Source organism: Pelophylax lessonae, assembly GCF_965119305.1.
Source record: "Pelophylax lessonae genome assembly, chromosome: 4".
Taxonomy (NCBI): Eukaryota; Metazoa; Chordata; class Amphibia; order Anura; family Ranidae; genus Pelophylax; species Pelophylax lessonae.
This window is the reverse complement of record NC_138771.1, coordinates 303,764,838-303,779,527: the sequence shown is the minus strand read 5'-3', so window position 1 is coordinate 303,779,527 and position 14,690 is coordinate 303,764,838. Positions and strand designations below refer to the sequence as shown.

The following is a 14,690-nucleotide window of genomic DNA, read 5'->3' as shown; positions in this document are numbered from 1 at the left end:
AGATAACCAGTAGCATGAGATGAGAAAAATCTTTGGACAACAATACAGTGTTGCCAACCCACCAGATTGATATTTATGCCCCGTACACACGTGCAGATTATCTGCAGACTTTTGTCTGCAGACTTACCTTTTTTATGTAGTGCAAGGGCCTGCCGGATTGCATACAAATTGAAAGTGTTTAGGTTTGACCTCATATTATATGGTTTTGGTAAGTCTGCAGACAAAAGTCTGCAGATAATCTGCACGTGTGTATGGGGCATTACTGACCCAAAATTTACTTGCACAGCCAAGTTTTTACTGTCATTTCCAAAAGTTACAAAATTACAGTTTTAAGTGCAAATTTCAGTATTTAGGCTACAAACAAGTACAATAAGCAATTAGCAATGCGATGTAAAGCAGATATTAAGACAAAAAACATATTTCTTATTTTATTTTTGATGTAGTAAGTAAGTAGCTCAGGGACAGGACTCAGGAGGGCAAGAAATTAGAATGGGCAGGAACACACACATGAAAATGACTCTGACAGTGACACTGACAGCAGTGTGCAGCAGCACAGATGATGATAACACCACACTGACATGACACATCCCTTCCTGAGTCACAGTGACAGTCTCTCTCCATGGCAGGTGGTCACTTCAGTCCACTCCAGTCTATACAGCACTGACAGTCCCTCTCCCAGCTTGCCTTGCTCCTGCCCCGCAGACCCAGCTGCTTCGCTCGGCTCCCTTGCACCATGGCATCACGGAACACACTCAGGCATCACCTCCACCCGACTTCCACCGCCCAAAAACACTGTAGCAGGCACTTGGATGGTCTTGGCCAGCTCTGGACCGGCACTGTGCATGTGCAGTTCCGAGCCATGCGTCACAGTCAAGTTTTTTACTGGCAACATTTTCCTGTTACTGGCAGGAGAAAAGTGACCTTTTTTACTGGCTGCCAGTAAAAATACTGATGGTTGGCAACACTGCTGCAATGTCACCTGTAAACTGGGTAACACAGCCACTTGAACAATGAGTTGCTGGTGGTGTTGGCCCTTACTAGCAGTGCATACCTCTTCCAAAATAATTTGGGGTACTTATTTAAGGAAGAGAATGGAGGTGATGGCGCTGCTTATATTATAAAGTGCAATTAGGTAGATATAAATATGTAAACATGTATCATCAGGTAAATTGTATATAGAAAAGACTATGGCAAATGGCCACAAGGTGGCGAAGTGCAATGTGCAAAAAGGTGCTGAGATAAATAAATATGTGTATATATGCAATAGTGAAAAAAAATATAAATATAAATAATCAGCAAGATAAATATAGCATAAACAGCATTAAATAGATCAATAAATGAATAAATCAATGGATAATATAAAATGACTCAAAAAATCGCAATGATAAAAAATATTAAAATAGTGCGGGAAAACATTAACCAATCCGGGTAAATGTGCAAATATACAGGGGAGTGTTATACAAAGTGCACCATAAAGTGATATTAATGATTAATATATAAAATAAGTCCGTGGACAAAAATTGTGCAAAAACAATGAATGTGCGGGAAACTTTTTTCAAAGTGCAACAATAAGTGATGATCAGTCAATATATATACTGGAATGAATCCTTAAATAGGTGAGTATACCCAGTGAGATAGGTGGGCAGTGACTTACCTTGGGGGGTCACCGTAAGTCACTGCCCACCTATCTCACTGGGTATACTCACCTATTTAAGGATTCATTCCAGTATATATATTGACTGATCATCACTTATTGTTGCACTTTGAAAAAAGTTTCCCGCACATTCATTGTTTTTGCACAATTTTTGTCCACGGACTTATTTTATATATTAATCATTAATATCACTTTATGGTGCACTTTGTATAACACTCCCCTGTATATTAGCACATTTACCCGGATTGGTTAATGTTTTCCCGCACTATTTTAATATTTTTTATCATTGCGATTTTTTGAGTCATTTTATATTATCCATTGATTTATTCATTTATTGATCTATTTAATGCTGTTTATGCTATATTTATCTTGCTGATTATTTATATTTATATTTTTTTTCACTATTGCATATATACACATATTTATTTAGCTCAGCACCTTTTTGCACATTGCACTTCGCCACCTTGTGGCCATTTGCCATAGTCTTTTCTATATACAATTTACCTGATGATACATGTTTACATATTTATATCTACCTAATTGCACTTTATAATATAAGCAGCGCCATCACCTCCATTCTCATCTATTTATATAGCCTTTTGGCTATAGTTTAAGTGAGGCTGCAGCTTATTAGTATACATCTATATCCTTTGATTCCTTAGCGCGGATTCTATTATCGTTTTACTTATTTAAGGAATATAACGTTTTTAAGGAATCTGTTTTTTTTTTTTTAAATTAATGAAAGGAGTTCTCTTTATTACTTTTTATTTCTTCTTCTGAGTTTTCTTTTTACTTATTCATAATTTTTTTCCCCCTGATTATTTATCTGTTAACCTGAAACAATACGAACTGAAGTATGAAGAAAAGGTTGTTGAAATATACAGTTATCACATGCATTTTTCTTGTAAAATCTGCAGATAAAACTGTTGTAAAATATTATCTAAAGCCCCGTACACACGTACCGATTGTCGGCCGTAAATATTCGGCCGCCGACCGATTGGCCGATTGTAGGCTTGTTAGTATGATGCTTCCGACAGCCGACAGCGCATTTTCGGCCGAACAGAATCTCTCGTGCAGACTTTAAAATATTTGTTGGCCGTCACCAGAACGGCCGATTGTTCGCCAGTCAGTACAGAATTCCGCCGACAAACAGCAGATTAGCAAGACTGGGCATGCTCAGAAAAGAAAAAACACACGGAAAGTTAACCATCACATGACATCACTTCTGCAGTCGGCTGTTGTTGGCCGACAAAATTCGTGTGCAGTCTTTAGCACTTTTCAGCCGACAGGACAGCACCGGACAAAAGACGGCCGATCGTTCGGCCGACATTCGGTGCATGTGTACGGGGCTTTACTCTCCTACGGTTCCCTGAACGGGAGGACATGTTTTACCATGGTTGTTATTATAGACCATAATTTTCATTAGTTTAAAGTACAGAAAAAGCTGCAAGCTTTATCTTCAGAATTAAATTGCTGATTTATAAATGAAAAAATAGTAACATTTTGTAAAAAAAAAAAAAAACCATTTAAAAACAAAAGTGTGCAAAATATTGCTGTAAAAAAGGTTTTCTAAAAGGCTCAAAAGTCAAAAAGTGCTAAATCCAGGAAAAGAAAAGCAAAACATATTTTCAGATTGTATAAATAAAGTGTGAGAACAGGTGCGCTGCTGTGATGGCTACTATCCACACCTATAAATGAACTGCAGCACTCACCAACACAAGTACTCAAGAGCTTGCAAAGAAAAATATAAAAGCAAAGGGTAGTGCGCTTTTCAGATGTGTGATGAAGCTAAAATAATAATATGATAAACCAAGAATTGTAATAGATAAAAAAACGATAAGATAATCCTTCAAAATATATAAATAAATAACAAGCAAGTTAAAATCAAATGCTGAATAAATATAAAGCACAAATATATTATATATATCAATATTTGTATATTTTTGCTTTATATTTATTCAGCACTTGATTTTTACTTGCTTGTTATTTATATATATATATAATAGATTTTGAAGGTTTACCTTATCGTTTTTTATCTATTACACTTCTTGGTTTATCATATTATTATTTTAGCTTCATCACACATCTGAAAAGCGCACTACCCTTTGCTTTTATATTTTCAGATTGATCAAGCTTATAAACAGTGCTGCGCTACAACTATAAAAATAATAAATAAACCATATTTTTATAGTTGTGGCGCAGCACTGTTTAAGTTTGATATATTTATTTATTGAGTGTAGTGAAATCACTGTGCCAGTGACAGCAGCCATTTAAAGTTTATGCACATTTTTATTCATCTTTTTACACTGTGATTGCGCTGATTGATTTTGGCACTGATAATATTTTCAGATTGGCCTTCTGGTGTTATGAGACAAGGCTGTACTGGAAATGCAAATAACTGTTCAGTTTCACAAAAACTGGAAAAGTTTTTCATTTTCATGAACATTGTGGACATACTGTATATTCCTTGATGCATATTCCCCCATATAATCGTCTCTCACTCTCCTTTCCTTCTCTAGCCGTCCCCATATCACCAAGCAAGTGCTGTTTGTGAATGGATAGTAGCTTTTGGCTTTGTTACATTTTTCCTAACATTCATCAGAGATTTTCAGGTTGGTACTATAGACTGAATGCAATGATGTTTGAAGTGAGGAACAAGCTATTTATAAAGAAATTGTTAAAGTATATTTATAGCCAAAACATTTTTCTTTTTTGGATAGTAGGGAAAAGTTAGGACCTTAGGGTCCTTTCACACGGGCGGTTCGTTTGTCCGTTTTTCCTCCCATCCGTTTGTGGATGAAAAACAGACAATGTATGTCTATGGGATTGCGGACGTTAGCGGATGACCATCCGCTGACATCCGTTTTGCGTCCATTCCGTTCAGTTCCGTTTTTTGGAACGGAACAGAACCCTATTTTTCTTCCATTTATAAAACGGAACGGACGCAAAAACGGATGTCAGCGGTGTCATCCGCTGACATCCGCAATCCCATAGACATACATTATGTCCGTTTTTCATCCGCAAACGGATGGATGAAAAACGGACATACGGAACGGACCCTACAAAAGTGTCATCCTTGTCCGTTTAAAAAAAAAAGCGCCTGAGCGGAAAAAAAAAAAACGGACCGTGCCGCGTGAAAGGACCCTTAGTGAGTTTTTGTTCTGTGTGCCACTGGGAAGACCTCTCTATATGTCCAGGTGGCCAATATCACCCAGACAGAAAGGGATATGAAATCCAAAACATTATAGCTGTCAGAGAAACCGAAATAAAGATGAAATGGGGACACCTGTTCTGGTAAGAGCTGTCCAAGAAGGGAATTCCTCTCGTCTTGAAGAATCTTCCTCTCACTTCTTTTGGTGCCTCAAGAAAACCAACCTATGAAACACTAAGTGCCGGATCCCACTATAGCGATGTGAGACATCGAATGTCATTTGCACCGCACTGCTATGCAAATCACAAGCGATGTCTGTGCGATGCGAATTCAGCCATACAGATTGTATGGCTGAATTCTCATCACATTCTGACCAAAGTCGTGCAGGACCCTTTTTTTGGTCTGCACCAGAATCGAATCCCATGGGTGTTTACACACATATGCGATCTGATTTCTGTCCGAATTGACAGTTCGCACTGCGATATGCGAACTAATGTGGGGGTGTCATTACCTTTGTATTGACACTCCCAGCAGTTCGCATATGGCAGTGTGAACTGCCTGCAAGTCGGGTGCGATGCGGGAACCCGCAGTGGATTCACAGGGTTCCCGCATCGCACCAATGTGAACCGGCACTAACAGGACTTCATCGTTACCACAAAAATGTGTGAATAAATAGAAACTAGGCTTTTTCTGGCACTTTTTGTTTATTTTATTTATTTCAGGTTCTTATATAGCGCTGTCAATTTAGGCAGCACTTTACATATACATTGCACATTCACATCAGTCCCTGCCCTCAAAGAGCTTACAACCTAAGGTCCCCTAAACTCACATTCATACATACATAGTAGAGCCAATTATTTTTTTATACAGGATCCAATTAACCTACCAGCATGTCTTTGGAGTGTGGGAGGAAACCGGAGTACCCGGAGGAAACCCACGCAGGCACTGGGAGAACATGCAAACTCCAGGCAGGTAGTGTCATGGTTGGGATTCAAACCAGCGACCCTCTTTCTGCTAGTGCTAACCACTACACCACTGTGCCACCCAGTTTAAATCAGTATTTTTTGCAAGGCAATTACTTACAACCCCCAAACATTGTACATTTTTTTTTTGCAGAGACCCTAGGGAATAAAATGGGGATAGTTGCAATTTTTTATGTCACACAGTATTTGTGAAGTGGTTTTGCAAACGCAATTTAAAAAAAACAAAACACACTTTAATGAATAAAAAAACACAATAGCTGCCCCAATTTTTTTGTATAATGTGAAAGACGATGTTTCTACGAGAAAATAGCTAACATGTCACGCTTTAAAATTGTGCACGCTCGTTGAATGGCGACAAACAACGGTACTAAAATTCTCCATAGTTGATGCTTTAAAAGCCTTTACATGTTACCTGTTTAGAGTTACAGAGGAGGTCTTGCACTAGAATTATTGCTTTCGTGATACCTCACATGTGTGGTTTGAATATCGTTTACATATATGTGCGCCACTTAGGTATACGTTTGCTTCTACGTGCAAGCTTGGAGGGATGGGGCGCTTCAAATTTTTGTATTATTATTATTTATTTTACTTTTTATTTTTACACTGTCCTCTTAACTTTTTTTTTTTTTTTTAATTCGTTTATTGAAACAAATAAAACAGTTTACAAGCCACCAGATAAACACAGTAAGCAATAACAATTTAAAGGTAGAAAACAGAGCTTTCGGCTCATTCAAACAGCATGGAATAACAGGACAATAACACAGTGGAACAAGGGGGGCGTATAGCCCCTAATACTCAAACAAAAGCACTCCGACCCCCTAGAACCCCGTACATAGGAAAACATGGTACCAAGTGGAAAGTCAGGAGCTCAAGGGTCATCGCGGGGCACACCCCCGACACCACCGGCATCCAACACATGGCCGGTATCAGGCGCACGGGGGGCCGCCCCCCAACGGACTCCCAAGAACCTCGCAGGGGCAGGGGGGGATCGACACCAGTATGTCCGTCTGGGAGCAAGACGTGTATCTTGATAGATAAGCAGATAAATACGCCTAAAAGAGTAATCCAGGCAGAATAATAAAACAAAGGAGTATATGAAAACAAACAGCAAGGAAAAAAGAAAAATGGGAAGAAGAAAAAAAAAAAAAGTGGTAAGGGAGAAAGAGAAGGGGGGAGGGGGGGGTGGGGGACTGCTCGGCACACCAGTACCCACATTTCGAGCATTTAAAAGAAGATATCCCGGTATTCCGCCGAGAATGTAAACTCGTGCCAGTAGAACCAGCGTTTCGTAAATTTCTCTCTGGTTCCCCTCTCCGTCGCCATCAGATCTTCCATTTCATTAATGCATTTGACTTTTTTAAGCCACATGGCCACGGTCGGGGGCTGGGTCTGCTTCCAAAGGGGGGGGATGCAACTCTTCGCTGCCGTGAACAATATCGGCAAGATGGACTTCCGATATGACGCCCTCGGGAACTCGTGATGGTGGAGCAGGAAAAGCGCAGGGTCAAGCGTCAGAGGGTGGTCTGTGAATTTTTGGGCAATGAGGCGTACCGATGTCCAGAATGGCTGCACCTGTTCACATGACCAGAAAATATGGAGGTACGTCCCTTGCTCCTTCCCGCACCTCCAACAAGTGTCGACACTGGTCGGGAACATCCGACTCAACCGCGCCGGGGTATAGTGCCACCTGGTCAGGCACTTATATCCTACTTCTTGGTAGCGAGAGCAAATCGAGGTTTTATAAGTGAAGAATAACTTTTTTTTTTTTAATCACTTTTATTTTGATTACTAGGACTGTAAACAACCATTGTAATAGAAATAAGCATGATAGGCCCTGATAGAGATCTGGGGTCAAAAAGATCCCAAATATCTTCTTTACCTTTAAAGCAAAATTGTTTCTTACAGCTTGGACCAGAAGGTCCTCCAAGGCTAACTCTTTGATCGCCTATGGCAGCAGCTGGCCACACCATCAGATCGTTTTGAGAAAAAACGGCGAGCGGAGGGAGGGGGGGAACATCCCCTTCCTCTGCTTTGGAAACCGTTCAAGCGGCTCATAAGCCACTTGAACTGGTTTCATGAAAAACAAAATGAGGTTGAGGGATTGTAAGAGGTGCATGAAAGTCAGCCAGCCCCCAGTCTGATGTACTCACCCTCTAGTCTGTCACCAACCAAATAAAACCTGTCTCTTGGTACAAAGAACAGGGGTTTAGTTGACACACATTTGCAAACGCATGTGAAAGCTGCAGAGCCACTTCACGGCACCCTGTTTAAATCTGCAGTCCTACACTCTTAATTTAGTGTCCTCACACTGGAGGCACATGGCCGCTAATGGGTGGATGGGGAACAGGTGAGAGGGAGACAGCCCAACCTCCCCCAACCCATCCCCATGCACGACTGGCTGTTGTCTCAAAAAAGCTCAAATAAATAGGTTATAATATAACCATGGTGCAAACTGGAAAAGACCAGCTGAAAAGCATTACACCTCCATCCCCTTGGTGGATGCAGTATATGGAGACAACAGCCAGTCGTGCATGGGGATGGGTTGGGGGAGGTTGGGCTGTCTCCCTCTCACCTGTTCCCCATCCACCCATTAGCGGCCATGTGCCTCCAGTGTGAGGACACTAAATTAAGAGTGTAGGACTGCAGATTTAAACAGGGTGCCGTGAAGTGGCTCTGCAGCTTTCACATGCGTTTGCAAATGTGTGTCAACTAAACCCCTGTTCTTTGTACCAAGAGACAGGTTTTATTTGGTTGGTGACAGACTGGAGGGTGAGTACATCAGACTGGGGGCTGGCTGACTTTCATGCACCTCTTACAATCCCTCAACCTCATTTTGTTTCTCGTTATAGGGATGGAGACGCCGGGCAACACCAGCCTGGGTCTCATCTAAAGTCCCACCTAGTCCAATATGTTTAATTTTTGGTTTCATGAGAAAGCCAGCCGCCTGCAGAAAAAAAACAATATCTTCAGCCATAATCCCAGTAAACCACTTGGAAACCGCAACGTATACAGTATATACGTATTGCGGTCGGCATGTGGTTAAAATACATGTAAACCTCATAACCTAATATAGATACATCTGCCATTTAGTGCAAACATTGCATGATGTTTTCACCATTCTCAATAAACATAAGTGGGGTAACTTGCTTGTTATCTCTTCAACACATTTCATGGGTCGTAGGCACACTTCATCAGGAAGGCAAGCAAAAAACCAAGACTCTGAAATTATAGAAGAATATATCAAATCATATAGTTCAAAACGTATGGAAGAAAAACCCAAACAATTCTATATCCTACTTCTTGCACATAATTGGGTTATTCATAAAAACAAAAGAATAAAAGGGCCAACATTTGAAACATCATAGGGAGAACAGATCCAAGAAACTGATACCAATTCAGTCCAATCAGGAGAAAGAGGTGTACCCGGTGGAAAATTATAACCCACAGAGAGTACTGGAAAGAAAGGAGATTTATATAATAATATAGTACATGTAGGGGGTAAAACAGAGAAGGGTATATATGTATAAAAATACTTATCTATCCTAGGGATCCCAGTATTCCCAACTGTACCCCTACTCCTCAAAAAAAAAGAAAACTGTGGTTAAAGTAGACCTAAAAACCCTAATCCAAAGGTCTGCCCCCTTGCTAAAATTGAATCTATCACCACTAAAATACTCTACCTGAGCAGACAATCGGTGACTGTGTCAGACACAAAGCTGCTGCAAAGATGAAAGTGGAAGGGAGGACAGTGATTGGCCAGACCTGGAAGACCGGGAGTCCACTGCAGCTGACAAGTAAATATCACTGGGGCAAAGGGGGTTTTAGAACTGGGGCAGATGCATGGACGAGCTCTAGTCATTATATTATATTCTGATTTCAGATTCACTTTAGCAGAACTCCAGGCAAGTAGATAAATACACATTTCAAATGCATAGTGAGAAACTGGTTCATGTTTCACAGGATTTGTAATTTGCTCTGCCAGTCTTGGAATTCAGCCAGGTCTTTGAGCTCCATTGCAGCCTAGTTAAAAAAACACAACTGAGCTTGTTAAGCGAGCAGAAGCACACTTGTGAGTCAAGCCCCCCTCCGTTCATGTTTAACATACACTCATTGACCACATTATTAGGTACACCTTGCTAGTACTGGGTCTCACCCCCTTTTGTCTTCAGAACTGCCTTAACCACTTAAGCCCCGGAAGATTTTACCCCTTCCTGATCAGGGCCTATTTTGCGATTCGGCACTGCGTGACTTTAACGGACAATTGCGCGGTCGTGCGACGCTGTACCTAAACGAATTTGACGTCCTTTTTTTCCCACAAACAGAGCTTTCTTTTGGTGGTATTTGATCACCTGTACGATTTTTACTTTTTGCGCTATAAACAAAAAAACAGCGTCAATTTTGCAAAAATAACAATATTTTTCACATTTTTTTATATGAAATTCCCCAAAAAAAAAGTAAAAATCAAATTTTTTTAACATTTTGGGCCAATTATTTTTTTTTACCATATGTTTGGTAAAAAAAAAATCGCAAAAAGCATATTTTGACTGGTTTGCGCAAAAGTTATTGGGTTTACCAACAAAGGGAAAGATTTCTGTCATTTTTGTTGTTTTTTTTTAACGCGTAATGGCGGCGATCTGCGATTTTCTTTGCGGGACTGCGACATTGCGGCGGACAGATCGGACCCTTGACTGACATTTTTGACACTTTTGGGGTTACCAGTGACAGTTCTACAGTAATCAGTGCTATACATATGCACTGTTACTGTAAAATTACACTGGCAGTGAAGGGGTTAACTTTTTTGAGAGGGAGGGGTTATGTGTGTCCCTAGGGGCGTGATTCTAACTGTGATTGGCTGTGGCTTGAGGTGTAGGAACAATGATCAACGGTCCTACATAGTAGAACCGTATGATCACCATTCCTACACAGGGGTGAATGACAGACGGCTTGTTTACATTAGCTGCCTGCCTTTCTCCCTCTCCACCCGACGATCGCGAGTGACCCGATGTCCGCCGGGCACACGCGCGGGGGGGTCCGTGACCACGTGGGAACGCGCCTCGGGGGGTGCGCGCTCGCTCCCTAAACCCTCACAGGCTAGCGACGTAGCCCTACGTCGATCTGTCTGTGAGGGGCTGACCGACGTAAATAGTCGTGCGGCGGTCGGCAAGTGGTTTAAGTGATTGTAAAGTCTCTGTTAAAAAAAAAATAAAAAATGACAAACATTTTATACTTCCCTGCTCTTTGCAGTGGTTTTGCACAGAGTGGCCCAGATCCTCCTCTTCTCGGGTCCCTCGTTGCTGCTCCTAGCCCCTCCCTCCTGTTGAGTGCCCCCACAGCAAGCAGCTTGCTATAAGGGCACCCAAGCCTAGCCACAGCTCCCTGTGTCCATTCAGACAAAGAGCCGAGACCCGCCCCCTTTCTCTCCTGATTGACTGACTTATTTTGATTAATGACTTTGATTGTCTCAGCCAATGAGGAGGGAAGTCCTGGGCAGCTGAGAAACTCCTGCAACATCGCTTGATAAAAATGGGTTCAGGTAAGTATTAGGGGGGCTGCTGCACAGGGAAGATATTTTATCTTAATGCATAGAATGCATTAAGATAAAAAAAAAACTTTTGTCTTTACAATCCCTTTAATTCTTGGTGGCAAAGATTCAGTAAGGTTTTGGAAACATTCCTCAGAGATTTTGGTCCATATTGACATGATGGCATCACGCAGTTGCTGCAGATTTGTCGCCTGCACATCCATGATGCGAAACTCCCATTTCACCACATCCCAAAAGTGCTGTATTGGATTGAGATCTGGTGACTGTGGAGGCCATTAGAGTACAGTGACCTCACTGTCATGTTCAAGAAACCAGTGGTGAGATGATTGGAGCTTTGTGACATGGTGAATTATCCTGCTGGAAGGAGCCAGGAGAAGATGGGTGCGCTGTAGTCATAAAGGGATGGACATGGTCAGCAACAATACTCAGGTTGGCTGTGGCGTTTAAACGATGCTAAGTTGGTACGAAGGGGCTCAAAGTGTGCCAAGAAAATATTCCCCACACCATTACACCATCACCACCAGCCTGAACCATTGATACATTCACACAGCCTCTGCTCACTGGGTATTTTCTCTTTTTTGGACCGTTCTCTTTAAACCCTAGAGATGGTTGTGCGTGAAAATCCCAGTAGATCAGCAGTTTTTGAAATACTCAGACCAGCCCGTCTGGCACCAACAACCATGCCATGTTCAAAGCCACTTAAATCCCCTTTCTTACCCATTCTGACCCTTGGTTTGAACTTCAGCACGTCGTCTTCATCACATCTAGATTCCTAAATGTATTGAGTTGCTGCCATGTGATTGGCTGATTAGCAATTTGTGTTACCAAGCAATTAAACAGGTGTACCTAAAAAGTGGCCAGTGAGTGTATGTTATGGGTGCTCAACCTGTGGCCCTCCAGTAGAATTAAGACTGCCAAAGGCAGAGCCATGATGGGACTTGCAGTTCCCCAACAGCTGGAGGGCCACAGGTTAAGAAACCATGATATATGTGCATGCAGCAGAGGCTAATTGGCAAATAGTACTGCTCCTCCCTCTCTTGTGTGCTGCTGTATAGGGAATTACAGGAGGCTGATTCAGGTACTTACACTAGTTTCATTAAAATGCATTCAATGACCTTTAATAAATACATAACTGTAAAATTCAGCAGTGTAAGTACCTGGATCCAGGGTTGCAACCTGTCTGGGATTTACCCAGACAGTCCAGGTTTTGAATCGCGTGTACAGGTTTCAGACCGCCTGAAACCTGGACACAATACAGTATTCAGAATGGACTGTGGCTTCCCAAGTAACTGGGTACCACAACTGCCGAGTGCATAGGTATGTGCATGGCCCCATTCCCATACACAAACAGAAGTGGAGAGAGGGCTTGATCTGCTCCTCCTCCTGCTCCTACCCCTCTGTCTGTCCACCCACACTCCAATCCCCGGTTTTCTGTGCCTCAGGAAAAGGACATGTGGGCTAGAAATTTGAAGCTCAGCAACCAACAGATACATGGTGGCTGAAAAGTGTTGATGCCTGAGCCTCCATCCTCAGTGAGTACACTAAGGTAAGGGGGGACTCAGATGTAAGGGGAGCCCTGTGGACTCTGATATAAGGGGGGCTTTGGGAACCCTAAATTTAAAGGGGAATGCTGAGAACTCTGATGTAAGTGTGAGGTTTAATGAGCAGGAACCCCCTTACATCAGAGTTTCCCTTTACATCAGAGTCCACAGCATTACCCCTTAAACAATAATTTTGCCGTGCACTGCTAAAGTGTTTGGGTTTGACTTGAAGAAAAGGTGGCAACCCTACCTGGATCTGACCTGGAAAAAGCCTCCTACAGTCCCCTGTAAAACAGCGCTTATACTTGGGGAGAAAGAAGCAGTACAATGAGCCAATCAGTTGTTCCGAAGTGCAAGCAGCATGCTGATAGGAGGAGAGAGCAGAGTGCCAGAGCGCTGAGACTATCAGTTCAATGCTTCAACTTTCACTGCCCAGTCATAGGGTGGAGGACTTGTAAGTTTTATGGAACTGCAAAGGAATGGTATTTTATGTGCTTGTCTACTTCATATGTATTAGTGCAACTTTTACCTCTATTACACATTTTTCGCTTTTTTTGCATATATGTTTTCAGAACTCTTTAACAGTGAATTGTAGGTAACGAATCATTTTCTGACACGTGTACACTTTTTTTTTTTTTCTTTGCAGGCTGTAACGTTGACGGTTTCAACAGAACTTCATGATGATTTTTGACTACAGCCCTATAACAGTGTTATAGATTGACTAAATCTTTTTAATAGATGTTAACCAGTCCAACTAACAAGGGTATTGTCGCTGGTTTACAATTTGCACTGCTCTGTACTGGATGCGGAGACATGATAGTTTAAGTATTACACTGCACCTTTTCAACAATTTGTTTGTGTTTTATATATATTTTCATACCAATAAAAAGTTACAATCAATGATTTCTGATTAATTGATTAAAAAAATGGAAAACATCCACAGTGATGCAAGCTTTTGAGTACATCTTCACATATTGTAAGTTTTTCTTCCTGACAGTCTCCATGGCAGCCTACGTGTGGGTTAACCCCGCCTCCACTCCAAGGGTATAGGACCCCCCTCCCATAAATTTCAGCTCTCAAGTACAGCAGGTGTTCCTTTTTTGTCCTCCTCCAAGGACCTATGTTTTTGATGTCTTACTTACGTCCGGCTTACCTCAGGATACTTTGGATGGTGTCTGCATGTCCAGGGCCCAGCCACGGGCGGGTGAGTGACATTTAAAATTCCCCAGCTCTCTGCAGTTGACTGAAGACTGCCGGCATACTCTGACAGGGTCTGAAAGATTGTCATCACAGCTCTTCATGGCAGCGATATTTGTTATTTATGTTTGCCTTTTGTGTGTGCTTTCTCTGTTACTAGCAGCGTTTGTTTCGGCCCCAATGGCTATGGAACGCTTCCTGCGTTCCAGCACACCTTCCTCTTCCTGTCTGCGGCCAATCGGTGGCCGCCTCTAGGTCCCGCACATGCGCAGTGTGTCACGAACGAAGCCGAGGCTTGGTTCGCGCATGCGCACTCGCGATCGTGGCCGCATCACCGCTGACGTCATTCCGGCGGGTGATTTAAACAGCTGTCAGTTCCCCTGTGCTTTGGGAAGTACTGTGGGCGTTGCGGCAGCTTCCCTGTGTCTCTGGATTCCTTGCTACAGGTATGTGCAATGGATGTTTGACTTGCAGAGGGGAGGATGGAGTGTGGTTATCTTACACTATACCACTGTATTGTCTTTGTGTCTGATGTATATTACCTTTCTTTATCAGTCTGGTTGTTTGGCCTGAAGTATGGATCCTGCGTCACCGCCCACCTGTGGCCAGCCCTCTCATAACA

The 14,690-nt window shown here is 42.1% G+C and overlaps 1 protein-coding gene across 1 annotated transcript in view; it reads left to right on the top strand.

Moving 5' to 3' along the window:
• The window catches only part of DRAM1 (DNA damage regulated autophagy modulator 1), a 73,914-nt gene extending 60,143 nt beyond the window's left edge, over positions 1-13,771 (top strand). Inside the window, exons 6-7 of the mRNA XM_082255996.1 lie at positions 4,174-4,266; positions 13,518-13,771. Of these exons, the coding sequence (XP_082112122.1) occupies positions 4,174-4,266; positions 13,518-13,562 (138 nt within the window). The 3' untranslated portion in view covers positions 13,563-13,771. The remainder of the gene's footprint in view (positions 1-4,173; positions 4,267-13,517) is intronic.
• Positions 13,772-14,690: the final 919 nt, after the last annotated feature.